The 16,297-nt window shown below is 30.4% G+C and overlaps 3 protein-coding genes across 3 annotated transcripts; 2 read left to right on the top strand and 1 right to left on the bottom strand.

Moving 5' to 3' along the window:
• Window positions 1-627: 627 nt before the first annotated feature.
• LOC106305178 (alpha-aminoadipic semialdehyde synthase-like) lies at window positions 628-3,167 on the bottom strand. The gene is made up of 11 exons (XM_013741544.1): window positions 3,127-3,167; window positions 2,637-2,928; window positions 2,373-2,459; window positions 2,127-2,256; window positions 1,863-2,036; window positions 1,711-1,793; window positions 1,522-1,638; window positions 1,364-1,439; window positions 1,091-1,262; window positions 908-1,004; window positions 628-814 (listed from the first exon to the last, which is right to left on the bottom strand). The coding sequence occupies exons 2-11, from the start codon at window positions 2,913-2,915 to the stop codon at window positions 629-631; spliced, it is 1,401 nt and encodes a 466-aa protein (XP_013596998.1). The 5' UTR covers window positions 2,916-2,928; window positions 3,127-3,167; the 3' UTR covers window position 628.
• Window positions 3,168-11,409: 8,242 nt separating this feature from the next.
• On the top strand, window positions 11,410-12,834 carry LOC106304644 (F-box only protein 13-like). The gene has a single exon (XM_013741046.1). The coding sequence runs from the start codon at window positions 11,554-11,556 to the stop codon at window positions 12,745-12,747; it is 1,194 nt and encodes a 397-aa protein (XP_013596500.1). The 5' UTR covers window positions 11,410-11,553; the 3' UTR covers window positions 12,748-12,834.
• Window positions 12,835-13,721: 887 nt separating this feature from the next.
• LOC106303692 (2-hydroxy-6-oxononadienedioate/2-hydroxy-6-oxononatrienedioate hydrolase 1-like) lies at window positions 13,722-15,906 on the top strand. The gene is made up of 5 exons (XM_013739994.1): window positions 13,722-14,125; window positions 14,767-15,084; window positions 15,202-15,297; window positions 15,441-15,508; window positions 15,628-15,906. Exons 1-5 carry the CDS (start codon window positions 13,802-13,804, stop codon window positions 15,743-15,745), a joined length of 924 nt encoding a protein of 307 aa, XP_013595448.1. The 5' UTR covers window positions 13,722-13,801; the 3' UTR covers window positions 15,746-15,906.
• Window positions 15,907-16,297: the final 391 nt, after the last annotated feature.

Consider the following 16,297-nt stretch of genomic DNA (forward strand, 5'->3'; position numbering starts at 1 on the left):
TTGTGTTGTGACAGAATGTGAAACTTAAACAATGTTTTGGTATAATCGATATCTGTGTGGCGACCTATTATTAGGTATTTTTTTGTCACTATGTTTCATTCAAAAGTAACTGAAAAAACCAGAGTGCAGACAAGCCATAACCTGGCTAGGAAGAAAGCAAGCAACATAAACCAACACCAATAGGTGTGGAAAAGAACCCACAAGTTGGGTATTAAAATAAAAGATGAAAGAGACAAAGGAGAGCACTTAATTAGGAAACACACGCAGATGCTGTTATGTTCCAAAGCTCCACAGCTAGGTTTCAGGCACTCACATTGACAGAAGCTTCTGACATAATTAGAGTACTAAGCCAAGCAGGACCACCTTGGTGCTACATAAGATTGTAGTCTATGATCCCGAGTCACACTTATGGCCACCTCATTTGGCACTCTGTTGAGCAATCTTTTTTTTTGAAACACTTTTTTTTTGAAACACAAAATTAATTTATTAATTGCACACTTTTTTTTGTTGAGAAATCAAAAATATTATTTTATCTCAAAAAAAATTGCACTCTATGACCTCAAAAGTTTAATTTGAAGACAAAAAAAAATTATCTCAAAAATTGCACTCTATGACCTCATTTGCCACTTTATGGAAGCAGGGCATACTGTGGATCAGACTTCCTCATGCGTGGAATATACTCATACAAAGGTGTCAACTCTCCTTTGTAGCTTATGCAAGCCCTCTTCAGATGTCCAGGTAGATCCGCAGCTTCAGTCATTGAAGCCAAACTACCGACAAACTCGGAAAGAATGTCTCCAAAATGCTGGGAGGCCTTTTTTCATTGACACAAGAACTCCAAATCAAGAAAAAAGTTTTTGAAACTGTAGACTCTTTCCAAGTTCTAAAAAACATGTAATCATCTTACCTCTTTAGCAAATTCTGTGGGTAGAATGTCAACGGCCATGCATATTACACCATCACCATCCATGTCATGACAGTATGAATTTTTTGCAGGATCAAACCTAAAGACATTTATCACTTCAACAAGTTTCATTTGATAGCTAAAGTAAAAGACTATAAAGAAAGACCTTTCAAGGTTTAGATTTACCTAAAGAAAGGGGAGTCAATTGAAGTAGCTCGGTTAACAAACTCAATAGAGCCACCAATGTCACAAGTTATATCACATATTCCCACTAGTGGACATCCTTTTGCTGATAAATCTTGAATCTGTTTGGTGCTCAGAAGACGGGGAAATTTCTTCTCCCAGTACATACAGTTAACTGCACAGAAAGTCAGCGTTTATACACTGGAGCTAGTGGAAAATGAATTTCATATATGTAAACTCATTAACTTTAAAGGCAAAAGAGAGCACAGGATGTACCAAGAACTGATGTATAGGGAGCGATCTTTTCGTGGAAAACTGGATTGTAGTGTTCCGGGTGTGCATAATAGTCAGCCTGAAGATAAATAATAAAGAGTTAATAGTAGTGTAACAAAGTCACAGCCATGGGGAGAGATAAGTTGTTAATAAAGTGTTACTTTGTCAAAGGACTTTGATGGATCTTGGTGTTCAACCATGTCTTGGCTGGTAATGATACAGCCATATACTTGATGTACACGCTTTGTAGATTTTCCATTTTGGCTAATCCCATTGTCCTGTGTAGAAATATACATTTCATTTCTCACAAAAGAGCATAGTAATCTTCAGTACCCTGAAGCTACACTTACTTTTAGAAATAGTTCAGGAAGCTGGCTAGGTTCAACAAAGGTGTGAGGAAGAAGCTTGAACATTTCTTGTGCCCCAAGAGAAACTGCAAGATAAGAAAATTAGATGAGACATCCTCAGGCTTAGTAGCGCAGGAGAGGAACAAAGAAGTTACCATTTCCTGTTCCGGTGAAGACAAATACAAGAGGGCAGATTCCTGATGGCAGTCCCTGACTTGCAATCTCTTCACCAATAGATATCACAGCAGCTTTTGCTGCAGCCAATGAGGAATACATATAGGATGAACCTAGCGAGAGGAAAGGCGTCGAGTATCCTAGACTTAGATATCCTGAATCAAACATTTCAAAAATTACATTCATCAACATCCAAAAAGAGAGCTTGTTGCTTTTGAAAAAAAAACATGTTACTTGCAGCTTACTCTTTCCCAGTCCATGTAAGAAGTCAACAAGACCAGCTCTGCCTGCATATTTACCAAATGCCAGTAGTCTCCTCCCATGATCTCCAACAATGAGCTCATAATCATACAACGTCACTCTCTCAGACAATATCTGCAATCCGGTCTCTAAACATTCTTAGAGATGCTATTAAAAGAGGACTAAAGAGATGAAAGGATGAATGAAAACTGTTCTTACTTTTACCAAAAAAAAAAAAAAACTGTTCTTACTTTATCTAACAAAGGCATGTTTTCTTCCTGTGCCTTGTGAGTGTGAGAAAAGAAAGCATATGCTCTCTCCGGAAGAATCATTTCTAGCTGCAACACACACAATACACTAAAACTCATGAACACACACACCAAAAAAAGTGTTATAACAAATTCGAGAAAATAAGATTGTTTAACTACCGATAGCGTGTCATACAAGATTAGATGCATACCTACAAAGTTATTTAGTAGATTCTTTTTTCATATATAAAGCAAGTTTCCTATTACCTTGGGTTGTTTGATACCGAGGATAAGACCACAATCAGACAAGTCATCAGAGATTTCACATCCGACATCTTCGTACAAAGCATCGTGATGGATACGCTTTCCAGATGGCTGAACAACAATACGGGAAACGCCTGTTCTGTCTTTGCCACCGTGTAAAAGACGAGCGCAGTGAGACGGTGTCAACGGTGTTCTTCTTTCCCATTTGTTCACTGATTCAGCTAGAATCCCCACAACTCCATTCCCAAGCTTCTCCTCATCACCACTTGAGTTCATATTCATGAGTTTATAATCTCTGCAAAGGAATAACAAAACAACATCTCACACTCCCTGACAACGTTTAACATCGACACAACCATTTGATAACTCATAGAGGACTCACAGACATTAAACCATCATATTCCGGAAGAAAACACAGAGAGTGATTGAGCTAAAGCTCTTGCAAGATCATTTACGACAAGGAATGTTCTACAAGAAGAAAATGAAAACTTACCTGATGATGTTGAACTGGTTTTGTCAAAAGATGGAAGCTTTCTAAGGTGAGTTTAGAACTTGGTAACAATACGTCCTTTTATAAGCTCAAAATTATGTAAATGATTAAAATTATAAAAATGATTAGTTGAACTGGTAATTGGCGTGTTGCCTTTCTTTTTTTTGGAAAAAATATTAATAGTATACATTATCTTATTATATAAAGCTTGGTTCTTCAAAATTGTTAATTAACATGTCGCGACACATGACAATTATATATTTTAAGATTGTGACATGTGTTAAACTATCTTATAATTAAAAATATATATATTAAGATATTAACAAAAACAAATCTTATTAAAAAGTAATAATAAATATTATTTAATAGTAATTTTTTTTTTTTAAATCCTAATCAAAACATTATTGCAAAAGATTATTTGATAATAATTTTCTTTCTAACATTGTGACATGTGTTTAAATATATATAATAAGATAATAAAACAAATTTTGAAATAAACTACTTTTAAAAATTATTTAATAGTAAAAAAATTAAAAAAAATATTTAGTAGTAATGTTTTAGAAATTTTCCTTTTTTTTTAAATCCTAAAAGAATAGATTTGAAAATAATTTATTTAATATAATTTTCTTTTTCTAAATTTTAATGAAAATATAATTATTATATTGAGCTTGGTTATTCAAAATTACTAATTAACATGATTGTGACACATGTCACTTATATATTTAAAAATGTGATATGTGTTAAACTATCTCATAATCAAAAATATATATACTAAAATAATAAAAACATTTAAAAATAATTATAAATATTATTAAATAGTCTTATTATTATTATTTTTAATATATAAAGTTTGGTTTTTCAAAGTTTCTAATTAACATTATTGTTACACATGTCAATTATATATTTAAAAGAGAAATTACCACAAATACTACATCCATAGTACCACTTTTCATTTATACACTAATCACTTTTACCTTCACCTTTAATGAAGGGTAAAAGACACTTATACCCATAGAATTAACTAATATAGACTTAAAATTTCGAGTTGAAGGGTGGGGTAGGGTTTTTGGAATGTGAAATTTAGGATTTAAATAAATATATAAATACTTAAAAATAAATAAAAGTAGTTTGAAACATAATTTTCGATTTCAAAAAGAAATTTTGAAAAATAATAATAAAAAAATTCGAAAAAATCTTATTATATAAAGTTTGGTTCTTCAAAGTTGCAAAATAACATGATCGCGACACAAGACAATTATATATTTTAAGATTGTGACATATGTTAATTTATCTCATAATTAAAAATATATATAGTAAGATATTAACAAAAACAAATCTTATTAAAAAGTAATAATAAATATGATTTAATAGTAATTTTCCTTTTTAAAATCCTAATCAAAACATTATTGCATAATTTGTTTTCTAATATTGTGACATGTGTTTAAATATATAATGATTAAAAATATATATAATAAGATAATAAAACAAATTTTGAAAAACTACTTTTAAAAATTATTTAATAGTAAAAAAAATTAAAAAATAATTTAGAAGTAATGTTTTAGAAATTTTCCTATTTTAAAATTCTAAAAAAAAAAATAGATTTGAAATTAATTTATTTAATATAATTTTTCTTTTCTAAAATTTTAATTAAAATATAATTAAAAGTTTATATTGAGCTTGGTTCTTCAAAATTACTAATTAACATGATTGTGACACATGTCAGTTATATATTTAAAAATGTGATATGTGTTAAACTATCTCATAATCAAAAATATATATACTAAAATAATAAACACATTTAAAAAAATAATAATTATACATATTATTTAATAGTCTTATTATTATTATTATTATTATTATTATTTTTATATATAAAGTTTGGTTCTTCAAAGTTGCTAATTAACATGATTGTGACACATGTCAAAAATATATTTAAAAATGTGACATGTGTTAAACTATCTCATAATCAAAAATATATATACTTAAATAATAAAAACAATTTTTCCTAAAAATTAATTATAAATATTATTTAATAGTCTTATTATTATCATTATTATTATTGTTAATTTTTATTATAATGTTTGTTTTAAAAGATACTAATGATAGAGAATTATAAATGATAAATATTAACTAATTAACATGATTGTGACATATGTCAATTATATATTTAAAAATGTGATATGTGTTAAACTATCTCATAATCAAAATATATATACTAAAATAATAAAACATTTTTCTTAAAAATTAATTATAAATATTATTTAATAGTCTTATTATTATCATTATTATTATTGTTAATTTTTATTATAATGTTTGTTTTAAAAGATACTAATGATAGAGAATTATAAATGATAAATATTAACTAATTAACATGATTGTGACATATGTCAATTATATATTTAAAAATGTGATATGTGTTAAACTATCTCATAATCAAAATATATATACTAAAATAATAAAACATTTTTCTTAAAAATTAATTATAAATATTATTTAATAGTCTTATTAGTATTAGTATTATTTTTATATACAAAGTTGGGTTCTTCAAAGTTACTAATGAACATGATTGTGACACATGCAATTATATATTTAAAAATGTGACATGTGTTAAATTACCTCATAATCAAAAATATATATACTTAAATAATAAAAACAATTTTTCTTAAAGATTAATTATAAATATTATTTAATTATCTTATTTTTATCATTATTATTATTGTTAATTTTTATTATAATGTTTGTTTTAAAATATACTAAGATAGAGAATTATAAAAGATAAATATTAACTTTTAAGAAACAAATGTTAAATAAAAACAAATTGTAAATCTTACAAGTACAATAAATTATTTAATAAAAACATGAAGAAAAACTAACTTTAAAATAAATAATATTACTTTTTCAAAATCCTAATTAAAATAAAATTTTAAAAGTACTCTTATTATTTTTTTATAAGTAACTAACTTTTCTTTTTTAATAGATAATTGTATGTTAAAAAATTATAACCAAAAATAGCTATAAATATTTCACATCTATATTTAGGTTTAAGCTTTAACATATTATTTTTACAAAACACAATAGTATTTACATGAAAAGTATTACCTGAGTTTTTTCTTATAATTTCTTTATACAACTCAACTTTTTATTATACTTATTACATCTTATGATGATGCTAACATAACTTTTAATTTTGATATTGTTGTCGTACATGAGTTGTGTGAATATGATGAATATGTGTTTGTATGTATAAGATAGAATATATAAATAATTAAACATAATTTTTATATTAAAAATAAAATAGTTGTATAAAAATCTAAAAGAAAAACCAATTATAAAATAATTAATTTTCTTTTTAAAAAACTAAATAAAATAAAAATGTAAAAATAATTTTATTTTTATAACTAACTAATTTTACTTTTTAATAATTTTGTGTTAAAATAATATAAACCAAAATTAGCTTCAGATATTTCACTTGATATGATTGTGACAAGTGTCAACTAAAAAAAATAGATTGTGAATGTGTCAATAAAAACTGCCTTTATGTCAAAATAATTTCTTCTTTTCCTAAAATCCTAAATAAAATAAATTTCAAAAAAAAATCTTTTCTAATAATCTTAACCAATTAATATTTTTTATTTAAAAAATAAATAAATCCTGACCAAAGAGAATTATAAAATTTTATTTAATAGTAATTTTTTTACTTAAATAAATTAATGATAAACATGATAGTAACAATTTTTGAATTAACAATAAAAAATGTAAAAATATTAGTGATATTAAAAAAAACGAATTTTGAAAATGGCAACTTTTAATAGTTAATATTAACTGGAAATAATTATTTGATAGAAATTTTATTTTTTAAAATCTTAGACAAAATATAATTGTAAAAGTTATGTAAATAATAATTTCCTTTCATAAAATCCTAAAAACCATAAAATAATATTTGATAGTTGTTTTCATTTTTTATAAAAAAAATTCTAATCAAAAGAAATTTGTATCATATTTAAAAGTCATAATCAAAAGAGAATTGTAAAAATTTATTTGATAATATTTTTAAGAGAGTAGTTGATGATGAACATGATACTAAAAATGTTTAATTAGCAAAACAAGGGTAAAATTAGTATTGATACGAATTGTAAACATAGTAATTTTAAAATTATTTATTAATAACTAAAAATAATTATTTGATATCAATTTATTTGTTTCTGAAATTCTAAAGAAAAGATCATTGTAATAGGTTCTCGGGCTACGCCCAGATTTTTTTTTCCATAGATTTAAATTAAATTTTGATTATTTTAGAATTTATATCAAGTAAAAAAAAAGATAATTGTAATAGGTTATATGATAGTATTTTTCTTTTTCTAAAAGCCTAAACAAAATTGTAAAAGAGTATTTAATATTATTTTTTTATTTTTAAATTGTAATAAAAATGAGAGTTATAAAATAGAATGTTTTATTTTTTAAACAAAATCCTGACAAAATAAAAATTTAAAGACTTATGTAATAAAACATTAAATCAGTACATATGAACATGTATAATGCTGTCATTGATTCGATTGGTGTATTTGACTTTTATTTCTTTTTAATTTTTATTCAATTTCTTATTTCGGGTTGTGTTCAATTTAAATGTTTAGGTATAGTATTTTCTCTAAATCTAAGTATAAAGTTTATAACAATTCATTTATGCACCATGATTATAAATTACAAATATTAATTTGAACTTATGTGTGAAAACGATTTTTAATTATAAAATAAATCTCAAACAACATATGCAAAAAACAATCATCAATCTATAATAAAATGATTTAATATTTTATAGTTTTTATTAAATTAAAACATCAAACAAAAACCGTTGCAACGCAACGGGCTCATATCTTGTATTAAACAAATAATAATCTATTGTTTTGAATCATGATATAAAAGAAAGAAAAACGTGGTCTTTTTATAATTATTTGTGTCACTAGATGTATTTGTTATATCATATAAAGTTTGTTTATAAAATACACGAAGATGGCATAAACCAATCAATGCTATTGTAAAAAGTTGAATCTAAACTTTGTTGGAGACTAATAAAGTAAGTCATCGATAAAATTTTATACAGTATAATTCAATAGAGCGGGCAGTAAGAACACCAATCAAACACAGGCGGATAACGTGAACGATTACCCAACATGTAAAAATAATCTTAGTAAACTACGAAAAGTCATTGTTAAAGGTTATTTATAGTGCTTTGTAGTAGACGACAAACAAAATTATACAAACGCAATAGACGTTAATAAAGTTATCCTCAACGTGAGCAAGAAAATGTGGTAACATTAATCTAAGATTTGTTATATAAATTGGACTAGCAAAATCTTTCTGATAAAATCCTATTATGTAATGCAATACACAATGACAAATGGATTAATTAACTACTATTTCGTTTATACAAAAATTACTATTTCAACTTTCAAGAGGAAGAAAAGGTAAGAAAGGGAGAACTTGTCCCGGAGAAGGTCGTCTTTACGTGGTTTGATAGAGATAATGACGGAGTCTGCCCCAACGGAAAGTGTATTAGTGTATGAGAAGAAGAGAAACATACAAGAGAAGAGTGAATACGTTATTCTCTTGCTGTTTCCTACACTGAGATCACGACTCTTACTACTTTCCGTGTTCTCTACGTCTATCATTTTAGGTTTTAACATGACTTTTTAGTATATGGGACTATTCTAACAGGGTGGGTTCCGTCAGATTCAACAGACAATAAACTTGTTCTCGTTTATGAAATTCCATAAAACTCTCTTTGTTTCTTAAAGTATGATGTTTTATACATATTCACAACTATTAAGATAATTATTTATTATCTCAAAAATAATATTAAAATATTAATTGACAACTATCCAATCAATTACAAAACAAAATACTATTGGCTACACAATTTTCAAAAGTTACAAAGGAAAATAAAAAACATTTTACATATTGAAAACTCTCTAAAACATGGGATAGATTGGGCTTTTGATTTGGATTTTAATTAAGCAATATCACGTTTGCAGAGGTTGGGCTTAAGCTGTTGGCTCAAAACAAGCCCCAAGTTCCTTTGTCCTGTCATCACGTGATGACTTGCATGTTTCTGGTGTTCCGTTCCTACCTTTCTTTGTGTTACACATGCAAACCTTCTTCAAGTCAAGAATCAAGGGAGGAATGTTAGATTTCTCCAATACATTAACTGAGACATATCTCCAGATCGTATACGTCTCTCTATTTTTACTAACTTAAGATTATATGTGGACCGTTTAAAAGATGAGCGCAATTTAAGTGTTTTTCAAAGCTAGCACTTATTTTCACAATTAACAAATAAAAGTACATCCGTGTAAGTTCTCTTGTGACAGAATGTGAAAACTTGAACATTGTTTTGGGTATCATCGATATATGTGCAACGACCTATAATTAGGTTTGGTCGACGGCTTTTTTTTCTTCTTATAAATCAGGTTTTATATAGTTCTCTCTTTGCCGGGACAGAATAGCCTAGTGGTAACACTAGAGTGAACTGGATCCCAAGGCACCTGGGTTCGAGTCCTCTGGGAATCCGGAGACCGCCCGTGACCAAAAAAAAAAAAAAAAAAAAAAAAAAAAAAAAAAAAAATATAGTTCTCTCTTAAAAGCTTCTAGGTATAAATTATCTATAGGTTAATTGAGGAGCATGGCTGGCCTGGGAACAAGTTCTGGGGATTGACTTTGCAATGGCACAATAGTCGATGCGAGAAGAGATTCCTCAACGAGGCTACAAAGTAATAGTGGTCCTATTCTTTGCTTTTGCACCTTTTTCTTCTTCTTTTCCATACATTTTTCTCACAAACAAAGAACTTTTTATTCTTTTTTTTTTCTGCAGATAATTTATAAACTCCAAACTATATTGTGTCTGATTTTAAATCCATTTCTATAGTAATTAACTAATTATTCATAAACTCAAATAACATGTATTACCAGCAAAACTATTATAGTTTTTCTTTTTCCCAAAAAAGAACAATAGGCATGCATAACTACAAAAGCTTGTATTTTTGGATGAAGAATTCAACGCTAAGCTTGACAAATGTGACTTGATGCCAAAAAAAAAGAATTTTACTTGTCTGGTGGAGCTTAATACCTATACAAGAGAAAACACAAGCAAAAGAAAAAGTAGAAACTTTTAAATTTGTTATTCGAAAGATAAAACTGTTTAGAACAATACGAAAAGAAAAAGGAAAAGTAAAAGAAGACAACCCACACGAATAGCCACTTTTGATAGAAGGTATTAGTATGAGATAAGACAAGTGAAGAGAGGGCAGCTCCCAAGTCATAAGTCCTAACCAACTTTCTCTTTTGCTTTTCTGTTGGGTCTTTAAACCAGCCTTGGCCGTGGGGGTGTCTACTGCCTGTCTCCGTGCTCTAATTCTTCTATGTTTTTTTTTTACTTTGATTTAATGATAATTAAAAAAATTAAATATCATGTTCCATTTCATTACCATCTGAATGCTGAGATATATAGAGGCACAACAGAGCCAATTTGTGAACTAGGAATTGTGCAACTATGTTTGGAAACAATAGGTCACAAAGCTCTTGTCAAATCATTATAGCAGGTTAGTTAGCAGCACTCTTCAAGCCAAATTATAAAGAAGTTCGTTGGCGGTAAGTTTTTGTTTCGTAAATTTTATTTTATTTTATTTCATTGTTATTTAAAGAAGGCCTCCACTACTAAATAACTCAGACGTGCTATTATTTCTTATTTTAATGCCCCACTCCACAATACTTTTTTTTACAAAATTGTTAAGTTTTTCTTATCATTAACATACATACACACATTACTATATTCAAAATAAAATTATAACAGGACAATATGACTAATACATATTAATAACTTTACAAGTTAGTCTATAAATTATATGGTTGTTATAACTATAATTTTTCTATTGACTATTATGATAAGTTTATTTATTTAACTAAAATTGTTTTCTTTAAGATATAGAGCTACTTAATTTTCATTATTTTTTATTAAAATACTTTTTCTGAATGTGTATACATACACATCCATTATTTTTCATTCAAACAATAATATTCTTTAAGATAAATTCTGCCAAAATAAATAAGAAAAACTCATAAAAGAGAGAAATTATTTATTTATTATTTTATAACTTTGTTTTGGGAAGTGAACAATTGAACAAGAAGCTACAACACAACCTTTCACTTTTTCTATCTCTCTCTCTCTCCATACAGTTGTATTTTTGGGGATTGTCAACGCTCTCTGAAAGAGGAGCCAAAGAAGCCTCTCTCTCTCTCTCTCTCACATCTTTAAAAAGAAGACATTTTCACCACTATATACTCACTTTTCTACTCTGTGCTTCACTTCACCACACTTCTCCATTTCAAGAATTGCTTCTCTCACTTCCACACTCTGTTTCTTGATCTCCCCAAGATAACATGGGATTCTCAGCTGGTAAAAGAAAATCAAGAGATGAAGCAGTCACCTTATCTGACCTCAACGACGACGTTTTGGAGAGAGTCCTCTCACGCCTACCAACCTCCTCTTACTTCCGCATGACCTCCGTCTGCAAGAGATGGAAGTCCACCCAAACCTCAACAACCTTCAAGCTCGCCTGCTCTCAAGTCCCTTATCGAGATCCTTGGTTCTTCATGATCGCTAAAGACTCCACCTCTTCCTCTTCTTTCGTTTACGACTCCACAGAAAACAGCTGGAGAAACCTCAGCCGTCCCCTCCTCCACCACCGTCGTGATCTCTTCAGCCCCGTAGCTTCCTCCGGCGGCTTGCTCTGCTTCCGCTCCTCTGTCTCCGGCCACTTCCTCCTCCGTAACCCCCTCACAGGATCCTCCATTGACCTTCCTTGTCAAGATGATAACAAACCTCTCCAAGCTGTAGCCATGACCACCAGCTACAAGCTTGTTACAATCTCCGGCGAAGTCCCAAATCTCTGTTTCAAGTTCTACGAGTCAAGTTCTTGTTCATGGAGCAAAGAGTTTGAGTTAGTGAAGAAGAACGATGAGTACAATGATGATGATGATGATGATGATACAGAAACAGTTTACTTTCTTAGCAAGTCAGGAAACGTCGTCGTAGCGAGTAACACTCTTCTTCGAAGCCATTCGAAGCAGTACTCTTCCGTTATAACCGTTAAAGACAATGTGGAAACCGTTTACTTTCTCAGCTCTCACGGAACCATCATAGCGTGTGACCTCGCCAAAAGAAGCTTCACGCAGCTTCCCAAGCTTCTTCCTCCGTTTCTTGAGTACTCCATCGACTTGGTGGAGTGTAACGGAACCATGTTTGTGGTCCTTCTCTCTGAGTTTTACGAAAGCGCCAGCTTGAGGATCTGGAAGCTGGAGGACATGAGCTGGGTTCATGTCGGGATGTTGCCTCCTGCTATGTCTCATGAGTTGTACGGGAGAAAGGGGGACATAAACTGCGTTGGAGGAGCTGGTGGAAACAAGATACTTGTGTGCTTTAATGCGGATCTTCCTGAGGTGTGTTGTAGATACTTTGTGTATGATTTGGTTGGAGAAGAGTGGAGTGAGTTGCCGAGATGTTTCAGTGGTGGAGAAGCTGTGGAGTTTGTTTCAGCACTTTCTTTCCAGCCTAGGATTGAAGCAACAGTTTGATGTTTTGCTTTTTGTTTTTTTTTTATGGATTAGGTTTAAGTGATTGTTTTGTTTGTGTATTCTTTTTGAGTATAATGTGATGTAACTTGACAATCATTGAGTTTGAGCATACCATTCTTTTGATGTTTCTGATCACATCTTTCACTTGGCAAGTTTCATCTCACACCAATTGGAAGCAGCAGCATACATGTTGGTTGTGGTGTGTGCCTCGGATACTAAGCCTGAGTGACTGCAAGCAGAGAGAACACCCAAAGTTCCCCTGCCCCATGTTGAGCTAATCTTACTAACATGGCATTCCAGGCAGCATGTTTCTCATTTCAATATCCTCTTAAACAATGAGAGGAGATAGTAGAATTTGAAAAATTTACAAAAGTAGAAAGGGGTAGCTTTGAAGCTTGCTTGCATGGTAGGTTAATTTTTTTTTTCTTTGGCTTTTATAACTGAAGGATGCTAACTTGCAAGTCAAGAAACTCATAGGGGGAAACTAGAACACCCAAGTTGGTTCTTGACGTTGCACAAGATGGTTTAGCAACCGGTTATTTCATAATGATGTGTTCTTCGGTTTAGTACTGTTAACCAAATTACCGGTGAATTGTTGGCAAAAAAGGAGAGTAGATAAGGAATTGATTTGAATATCAATAGCACCAATAATTCACCAGATAACCCTACAATGACTAAAGAACTATATCAATCAAGTGGGTGAAGAAGTTAAGAAGCATCCAGATGTTTTTTTACATTATTATTTAACTGTTTTATAAATAAAACACATTTTTTTTAGTTTTGAAATTATGTATTTTGAGGGTTGACAAAAAAAAAGGAAGAAATTATGTATTTTGAGATAGTTTAATTCTTTTTTTCATGGAATTAGCCGTACATACTAAGGAAAAAATATATATTAATGTCGTATATTGAAGAATGGAAACAGATAATTATTAAAATATATCTGTTTCCTTTTAAGAGATGTTCCTATACATTGAATAAAAATAACTTAAAACTCATTCATTTCTCATCTTCTGTTTTCTTACAAGAAGCCAAGAAGGGTTAGAGTAGAGATATGTCGCTGTTGTCTTACCTCAGCCCAACACGCTTTCTAGAAGGCTACCTCCGTCGATGCCTCACGGCGGCAGGACTAACGTCGCAGACTCTCTCCATTGATTCTGAAACAACCATTCACTTCTGGGGCCCACCACCTCTAAACCACCGCACCGACGATAGACCGGTGATGCTTCTCCTCCACGGCTTCGGTCCATCTTCCATGTGGCAGTGGAGGCGGCAGATTCAAGCCTTTTCTCCGTCCGCTTTCCGTCTATATTGTCCCGATCTTGTTTTCTTCGGTGACTCTACCAGTTCCTCCACCAATCGCTCCGAGGTCTTCCAGGTATATATATAAAAACGTTATAACTCTCCCTATAATATATAGCTGTTTTGATTGTAAATGAACGAGATCATCTCTAGGAAGATCGGATATGACCTAGTAGAATATGTCATTGATCACTATTACTGTTTTGGTCACTTGATTAGTGTTTCTAAAAAGCATTCTTATATTAAAAATAAAAGTAATAGTATAATTTACATATATTTTTCTCAATAATAGCTAAGAGGAATTTTTTTATTCCAAATTAATATGAATTGTTTTCTATTCAGACTACATATACATTTTAGCAATAAATTCAATGTAAACTATAAGTTGAATTAAAGCCTTTTTGCAAAAAAAAAAAACTATAAGTTGAATTAGGTATGAGCATTCAGATCTTTAGATCAGATCCGGGTCTGCGGGTCTGTATAAGTACATGCAATTTTTTGACTTTCAGATCGGTTCTAACCGGGTCATGGTCGGTTGGAGTCACAAAATTAGATAACTATAAATAATCGGTAAATTTCGGTTATGTGTTGGGTTAGGGTGGGTTATCTTTAGAGTTTAGACATTGATATGTTAGCCCTTATACCTTATATATTTGAACTATTTGTGGTATACTAACACACATGCATATCTTAATGCTCCGATATTAAAATAACAAGGCGGAGTGCATGGAAAAGCTAATGGAGAAAATAGGAATAGAGAAGTTTAATGTGGTTGGAACAAGCTACGGAGGATTTGTGGCATACCATATGGCCAAAAAGTGGCCGCAAAAAGTGGGGAAAGTAGTGATTGCAAGCTCAGGCATCAACATGAGAAAGTGTGACAGTGAAAGTTTATTGCAGAGATCGAACTGTGAGTGTATTGAGAAAGTTATGTTACCATCAACTGCCACAGAGCTTCGGACACTTATGGGTTTGGCATCTTCTTCGAGGATAGTACGTATGTTTCCCGATGCTCTCTGGAACGACGTTATCAGTGTAAGTAACCTACGTATTGTCTTCTTCTACAAGGGTATTTTTTTGACTTTGTGGAAAATAAGAATAATAAAAAGATGAAAAAGAATTATGAATTTTCTTTTGGTATAATATATGCAGAATTTATATCAGAAGAATAGAAAGGAGAAAGTAGAATTATTGAAAGGGGTAACTCTTGGCAGGGACGAGAAATTAAGCATTGATCCTCTTTCTCAGGTACGTACGTGAGTGAACTTATTTGTAGATGTAATTATAAACATGTCACAGAGATTTCCAATTCAAACGTTATTACTCCTAACATTAATATGTGTATTTATCTGAACTCACTGATTAACGGTAAACTGTTTATATTCTCTTAGGAAGTCCTTATAATCTGGGGAGACAAAGATCAAATATTTCCGGTGAAGATGGCCTACGAACTAAAAGAGTATGTACAAGAGTATTTTCTTGTTCAGGCTTTATCGTATCATTAGTAGCTGTAATTAGTATCATTACTATTCCTAAGCATATGATCTAAATGCTGCAGTTGTTGGTATATTTATGTAGGATTCTTGGAGATAAGACAAAACTGGAAATCATAGAGAACACTTCACATGTTCCACAGATCGATTGTGCGCAAGAATTCAACAACATCGTTTTGAAATTTCTGAAGGGATCTCAATAGCGGCAATTATACATTTTGCTACATTATTCTTGAAGCGTGGTTATTAGTAAACAGTTGAACTATTAGTAGTCTACGTAATATTGCTACGTATTTCTTTAAAAAAAATATATTGCTACGCACATTACTAGCTATGCTCTCATATTTTCATGTAACTTTATATATATATTGTCCTATAATATTGATAAGATGAAATTGAAAATCATTAAGAACACTTCACAGGTACCCCAGATCGAGTGTTCGTAAAAGTTCAACAATATAATTTTTATTATGTTTACTTTGTAGATCCAATTTTTCGGTGGTTCAAACACGGTAAATATTAGGTAAATATTCTGAAAACATTAAATATGATTTAAAACGAAGTATTCCTACAGTTTTAGAATAATAGATTGCCGTAATATTCAAATTGGTTCTAAAATGTAAGTTGGTCACCAATAAAAGCATTAAGCGGTCAAAATTGGTGGTTTGCCAAACAGCCAAAAGCCCCAAAGCAACAAATCACTCTCAAAAGTATTCGATCACTTTGTCTTCGTTAACAAAAGTATCATCATATTC

This window comes from Brassica oleracea, chromosome C7, assembly GCF_000695525.1.
Source record: "Brassica oleracea var. oleracea cultivar TO1000 chromosome C7, BOL, whole genome shotgun sequence".
In the NCBI taxonomy this organism is placed as follows: domain Eukaryota; kingdom Viridiplantae; phylum Streptophyta; class Magnoliopsida; order Brassicales; family Brassicaceae; genus Brassica; species Brassica oleracea.